Source organism: Actinia tenebrosa, unplaced genomic scaffold, assembly GCF_029948245.1.
Source record: "Actinia tenebrosa isolate PJP-AT-01 unplaced genomic scaffold, QUT_ActTen_1.0 PGA_scaffold0__85_contigs__length_37466705, whole genome shotgun sequence".
NCBI lineage: Eukaryota > Metazoa > Cnidaria > Anthozoa > Actiniaria > Actiniidae > Actinia > Actinia tenebrosa.
Window position 1 is genome coordinate 14,961,657 of NW_028292569.1, and position 7,018 is coordinate 14,968,674.

The 7,018-nt window shown below is 39.4% G+C and overlaps 1 protein-coding gene across 1 annotated transcript; it reads left to right on the forward strand.

The window, feature by feature from the left end:
* Positions 1 to 472: 472 nt before the first annotated feature.
* Positions 473 to 6,324, forward strand: LOC116295303 (angiotensin-converting enzyme). The gene is made up of 5 exons (XM_031703084.2): positions 473 to 1,902; positions 2,347 to 2,570; positions 3,387 to 3,630; positions 4,263 to 4,385; positions 4,846 to 6,324. The coding sequence occupies exons 1-5, from the start codon at positions 824 to 826 to the stop codon at positions 5,306 to 5,308; spliced, it is 2,133 nt and encodes a 710-aa protein (XP_031558944.2). The 5' UTR covers positions 473 to 823; the 3' UTR covers positions 5,309 to 6,324.
* The last annotated feature ends 694 nt before the right edge of the window (positions 6,325 to 7,018 follow it).

A 7,018-nucleotide genomic window follows, 5' to 3' on the forward strand; every position in this document is an offset into this window, starting at 1 on the left:
AATCCGTGATTCATATCATCAAGACTGCTCAATGTTTATCAACATCTGCTACTAAATATCCTTAGCCCTTGAGTTTTTGGCTTTTCTTTATGGTCTAATTGCAATCCTTGATCACTTTAGCTCAGATACGCCAGTCAAACACAAAGCAGTCAATCGAGGCTGCAGAGTACTTCGTTCAAATTTGTACCTTGTAGCCTCGACTGAGTGTTTAGTACATTTATGGCTTTTCTACAATTTGGGGAAACTAGTTGTTGATGTTACTGTTACTACTACTGTTGCTGTTGACGTTTTGTCAATGGATATTGTTGCTGTCACCTGATGTTTTAGGTGGTATAAATGATGCTTGGAAAGTGATATTGTCATGGTGATATGTTAGCAGTGCGGTTGTCATGACTACAGCCATGCAATTCAATTAACAACTATGTTCCCGTCTTGTTATTATTTACTATTACATCAATTAGGGAGTGTCAATAATAAACTGGATGATAATCACTTACTGATCTTTTAAAAAATTCCATAATTTGGGTTCCCTGTGGTGAGGGTTCATAAAGTAATGATTATTATTATTTATTTATTTGTATTAATTAAATATATATATGGCCATGGTTTCGCTCTATCGACGAAGAGGTTAATGGCACGGCAGGTATATTTATTATTAACGACCGACAAAAAGACAGGTACCCGATTTGAACAACTCTCAACGGAACAACAAAACGACTTCACAACAAATGAACAACCCATAAACCGCCATGTTCGTAGCTATTTTTAAAAGCTTTCGACCAGAATTCGGGGTTAAAAATTCATAAGTGGATAAATAGCAAAGATGATGGATTGTGGAAGGATTTTTAGTCTATTACTGGTCGTTTTTGTGACTTGTTTCGGTGCCAATATTCCACAGCAGAATGCTTTCAGGACAAACGACACTGCTATTGCGGTTGCTTTTTTGAAGGACATCGAAATACGAGGTTCGAAGACGATTATTGAAGAATCTGAAGCCCTGTGGAATTATTATACGGACTTGACTCCCAAGAAGGAAGAGGTGTCCATCAAAGCGTCTACACGAGCTAAAGAATTTTACTTGGAAGCAAGTAAGAATGCTTCTGCAATGCTAAGCAAGCATGTGGATCTCTCTCATGATGTAGCGAGACAGATGAGACTTATTCGGCGAAATGCAATGCCAAATTTACAAAAAGACGTGGAAGCTATAGAGAAACTACAAGCAAACTTGACAGCGATATTCAGCAATGGTAGAGTCTGCAAGAACAGCACAGATAGCAGTAATTTTTGCATGCCACTCTTTCCTGACTTGAACAACTTGATGGCGAAGTCGCGGGATTATGACGAGCTTGTGTGGGCTTGGCGTGGATGGCGCGACGCCGTAGGACCTCCTATGAGAGCCCAGTATAAAGAACTTGTTGACATGTTGAATCGTGGTGCTAGTGAACATAACTGGGGAGATTATGGTCACTTTGTAAGGAGCGAATACGAAATGGGAAATGATTTGATTCCAGTATTAAACGGTCTATGGACTGCAGTCAAACCATTGTATCAAGAACTTCACGCCTACGTGCGCTATCAGCTTAAAAAGCATTACAAAAAAATGTCTCCCGATGGACCAATCGGTGCGCACCTCCTAGGAAACATGTGGGCTCAAGACTGGTCAGCGATCTATGACCTTGTGCAACCGTTTCCTGATGTTGCACCCCTTCACGTAACGCCTAACCTCATCAAACAGCATTATACACCGAAGAAAATGTTCGAGTTAGCGCAGTCGTTTTTTGTTTCAATAGGACTTGATGCCATGCCAGCATCTTTCTGGGACAAGTCGGTGCTGAGTAAACCAGAGAATAAGTCCATGGTGTGTCATGCATCTGCTTGGGACTTTTGTCAAGGGGATGTACGGTGAGTATAACACTCATTCACTGTATATGGTATAGTACGGGTGAAAGACAGATGGTGTTGTTGAGGATGGTGGTGATGATGGGTGAATAATTCCATTGTCTGTCATGCATCTGTTTGGGACTTTCGACAAGGGGTGGTGATGGTGGTGGTGGTGGTGGTAAATTTGGTGATAACGTATTCAGTAGTATCCTGGGGTCCAGAGGTTGTTTATTCTCGTTCCAGCGTTAGCTTTTTTGACGGGAAGTCGCGTTAAAACCATCGGAAACGAAACAGAACCCCTGGAGCACAGGGTAATCAGTAGAAGCTTTAAGGAGAGAAAACAGTTTTTTTCATAATAGTGATGATAATGAAGCCCATCGATTTCCTGTATTTATATACATTTTTTATTGTAGATATGTTTGCTTAAAACATTCTTCAATATGTTTTTTTTATGTGTTTTTGTAGAATCAAAATGTGCACTAGTGTCAACCAAGATGATCTTATTACTGTACATCACGAGATGGGCCACGTTGAATACTACCTCGCTTACAAAGACCTTCCTTATGCTTACCGAACTGGAGCCAATCCAGGATTCCATGAGGCAATAGGGGACACTATAACACTCTCTGTGGAGACCCCTAAGCATCTTAAGTCAATAGGACTACTGTATAGTCTCAATACTAGTGATGGTGAGTGTTGTGAAGGGACATTATGACACTCTCTGTGAAGACCCCTCAGACCCCAACACTGACCCCTAACCCCTAAAAATTGCGAGGAAAAACAGCAAAGTTCGATATCAATTTAAGTATCTTTTAAACGAAAAAAAAAAAAAAAAAAAAAGAGCTATAGAATTCGAGTAGGTACAAGTTTCAGGTCACCCATCCGAGTAATAATCCTCCTCAACCGGGCTTGACTCAGTGTCTTGGATGCCAACGCGTTTTCCCCACTCGACCACGATTCCAAGAAATTAGCAAAACAATAGCCGTGAAAACAATGCACCGAATAGACTAGACTTTTTGACATTATTTTTTCAACCGATTCCGTGCGTGGCAGAGATGCAAGGGATTAGCCGATATGGTCTGGGGGCCGGCTGGTCTCTCCCCTGATGCTTCGGCTAGAACATTTTCTTGCGTAATTCGTACACCCAAGGGCAGAAGGATTTAATCGCCGTCAGGTCCGAAGTCCATACGCCGCCTCAGCTCTGCGGATGTCTCGGGGGTATGGCACATTGGAATCGTTTTTTTTTTATTTTTTATTTTATTATCACTAGTAGACTGGATTTGTTTTGGTAGGCGTGGAATTTTTTTTTTTTTTTTTTTTTTTTTTGTCTTCAAAAATGTTTCTTTTTATTCATTGGTTATGATATTAAAAGAGTGAGTGACTACTTTTTCTTTCCCATTTAGATCTATTTAATTTAGCATTAACAGTTCAGCAAACTCAATCTCCATTCTTTCAACGATTCATTTTCTTTCTTTGCTCATTTATTCATTCCTTTACATCCTCAGAGGCGACAATCAACTTCCTAATGTTGCAAGCACTACGTCGTGTTGCTAGTTTACCATTCACCTATCTCGTCGACAAATGGCGATGGAAAGTTTTCGCGGGAAATATCAGGCCCTCAGAATACAACGCCGAGTGGTGGAAACTGCGTACTTATTACCAAGGCATCGTGGCCCCAGTCCCTCGCTCCGAGAACGATTTTGATCCTGGGGCCAAGTTTCACATTGGCTCCAATTCACAATACATCTGGTAAAATTAATATAATAGAGATGATGATTTGAGGATTTAGGATTTATATAGCGCCCTTTATATAGAGTTTGTGCAACCATGGACTCAAAATCCCTTGAGATATAAATAACAATGAAACAGCCGCCATCTTGGTTGATCTAACAAGAGAAGCTAATGAGGAATGCTTTGTTATCGTCAACCAAGATGGCGGCAATGACGTAACATGCACCTGCTCTGTATGGATATAATCAAAGGCGGTTTGCATTGAGTCGTAAATTTCAGTTTGCTTTTTATGCAATTTACAATCATGAGAGGTGGTTAGTATGAAGTGTAGGCACTGAGGGTGGTCACTGCCAGGGTTTCTTTACGTCCTCAGTGGTTCTTTTACGTCCCTCCGATATTGGTTAGTAGTGACGAAGTGTAAGAGCTATAAAATTGTGACGCATTTTTTGGTTCACGTTCTCACGAAACGCTAAGCTAAGCCATAAAATAATGTGATCAATGATTTTACTCTCACTAAAAGCAGCAGAAGCTTGGAATGAAAAATTGTGTAATAAGGAAATAGAGAAAGTAAAGTCTTTGCGTTACTTATGTTCATTTTGGACCCGGAAGTCGTTTTCATACTCATGGCCTTTTCTTTCTTTCTTTTTCAGTTATTTTGTGAGCTTAATACTGCAGTTTCAGTTTCATCAATCATTGTGTCGGTTAGCCAAACACGAAGGACCGTTACACGAGTGTTCTATTTACAAGTCAAAAGAAGCTGGACAAAAATTCAGGTTGGTGAGAAATTGAAATTGAAATTGCAGGGGGATACTATAGTAAAGTACGCTAAATGACTAAACGGTGCCGTTTTCTTATCGTATAACTCTCGGAAACACAACTGCAACAACATGGCTACCTTTGAGTGTCTGCGCTCTGGAGCACGTGATTCGTGGCCAGCTTACAACACATACCCAATAATTTTGCAGGATGGTGGAGGGGTGGTGGCGTGGTAGATCTACCTTCTCCAAAAAAGGTCACCCTATAAATTTCTTTAGCTTGGGCGTGAATTTTTCCCATTTCAGACCAAATTTCATTCCCTTGAGAAAAAGATTCTTTGTTTGAGTTGTATCCATATTCATGTGTCTTCTCATGTGCTACCGTTAAACAAAGAAATGAAACTCAAGGAAATAACACGTAAGTCTGTAATTGGAGAGGAGAAGGTCTATTAACCTAACCTAATCTAATCGTTTCCAGGGAGATGCTTGAAGCAGGAAGCAGTCAACCATGGCCTCAGACGTTACACCACTTAACAGGAGAACGCGAGATGTCTGCCAACGCGATACTCGAATACTTCGACCCTCTAAAAAAATGGCTGTTCACTTACAGACAAGCTCACAAATATCCCCTGGGGTGGGGAAAACTGAAGAAACAAGGTACAGCTAATGGAGTAAGAAAGACAATAAACAACAGCTCACTAAAGCCCAAGGCTGATTCTTTAGCTGCCAATCCCAAAGGCGTGTCTTTTACAAAAGCTAAGAATTCAAATGATGGTTTAAATTTACCTGATTTGAAAACCGCGCTGGAAGAATTGCAGCCAGGCAACAGCAAAACCACTGTAAATAAAAACGAGTCTCTCCTTGAAGCCAAGTCTTCCATTGTCAAAGCCAGGCCAATGTTCTTACCTAACAAAGTCAAAGATCAGCTAAACCTTGGTTAAAACACAACCCAGCGGGTTATTGATAGTGGTACCAAACGATACAGGTCGTGTGATGGACAGGCAACCGTTGATCACTCTGAGACCGGAGTCGCACGCTACAAATTGTAATATATTCACAGCCAATCAACGTAGTTTCCTTTTAGATTGGAATATGAAGCACGACCTTTGACTTTAGAAATGTGAGTTTTCGTATTTTAGCCAGAAAAAAAAGCACAACAATTTCTTTTAGTTTAAGATCGCCCATTTCGGATCACGGACAGACAACGGCGATTTATTAAAATAGGTAAAAGTTTATTCAGAAGTAGCAGTAGTGAGCTTCGAAAGACAAATCTGTGATGACGGTACGTTATATTTATTGGTCAAGAAATGGAAAGCTTTGATGAATTCGAAGGTCTACAAGGACTCACCAAACTTGTAAATTGAAAAATCATGGCTGTTGTCTTGCATATTTTCTAGCTTATTATACAATATGGCTTCTTTGTTGTCATGGCAATGAGAAGTTATCAACGAAACAACAGCTCTTTATTCAGTAGTTGAACAAAACTTACATGTCTACCGGAGATTACGTTCCCATGGAAATTCGACTTCAAATTTAAGGGCCCTAGGATTTCGTGATGTTCTAAAAAGCGTCACGTTAGGAGCGCAGTTGACTTTTCACCCTTTGGTCGATTTTCTTGTACAAAAACATGTACAAAAATAGACGACAAAAATACACTCAATTACCACCAACCTGCAGGGAACAATGCGATGAAAGACGACCCCTTGCAGCAAGTTTCCCAATGCATACGACTTTGGAGGGCTAAACAATAAAATATTACTCCCACAAAAATTAAAATTAATTGATTGTTGTCTTGTACTCGAAAGGAAGCTACTTTGAAAGTTCTCCGTACTTCATTTAGCTCGGGTTTGCGAACGAAATATGACAGAATGGCGGTCGTGTTGGTTGATATTGCAGGGAAAGAACAACGAAAATATTTTGTAAACTCAACCAAAATACTATACAACGGTATTTTCAATTTATGAAGTACAATTTTTTAATCATTAATTATTTATCTATTTATTACTAATTACTTATTAATAATTCATTAAATTTTTTATATCGTATAATTTTGTAGAAAAAAAATACATTTCGATTGTTTAGTGCATGACTAGTCGCGAATACAAATCACTCATATCTACCAGATGGGTCATGTTTGAGCGATAAAGATTCAAACCTCTTCATTCCAAGATATATGAAATCTGTCGAAAGAGGGTGTCAAAAAATCTCTCCCAGCTCTTCAGTCAGTCAAGAAAACTGTCAATGTGTTTTTTTCTTAAATTCATCGCACCTCTCGCTCTTGTTATATCACTTCTAATAATATTCTAATAGCGGAGGAGGATAATTATGATGAAGTAGATCAAAGCAGCTCAGGCTTGTCGTCACAATATTTTATTAGAACCAGATTAAATGCAAAACTATGACAAACATTCCAAGAATTCTATTCATCAGTGATCTGGAACGACTGTTAGTTTTAGGCATTGTACTACGTTTACTTGTCATAGGACACCTGATTATCAATATTTGTGGTATGAAAACAGTGTCACGCTTGTAGGCTCGCATGCCTGTCACTCTTGTGGGAAAGCAATTAATATCTTAAATTAATATCTATTACGGCTATATCCTTTTCTTCCATTCCCCTAATTTCCCTTCCCTTCCCTTCTCTTCTCTTT

Excerpts from the sequence above, each read along its gene's own strand:
- LOC116295303 (XM_031703084.2), top strand. The coding sequence starts at position 824 with ATGATGGATTGTGGAAGGATTTTTAGTCTATTACTGGTCGTTTTTGTG. Across the intron at positions 2,571-3,386 it reads TAGTCTCAATACTAGTGATG|AGGCGACAATCAACTTCCTA; the intron begins GTGAGTGTTGTG and ends TTACATCCTCAG. Across the intron at positions 3,631-4,262 it reads TCCAATTCACAATACATCTG|TTATTTTGTGAGCTTAATAC; the intron begins GTAAAATTAATA and ends TTTCTTTTTCAG.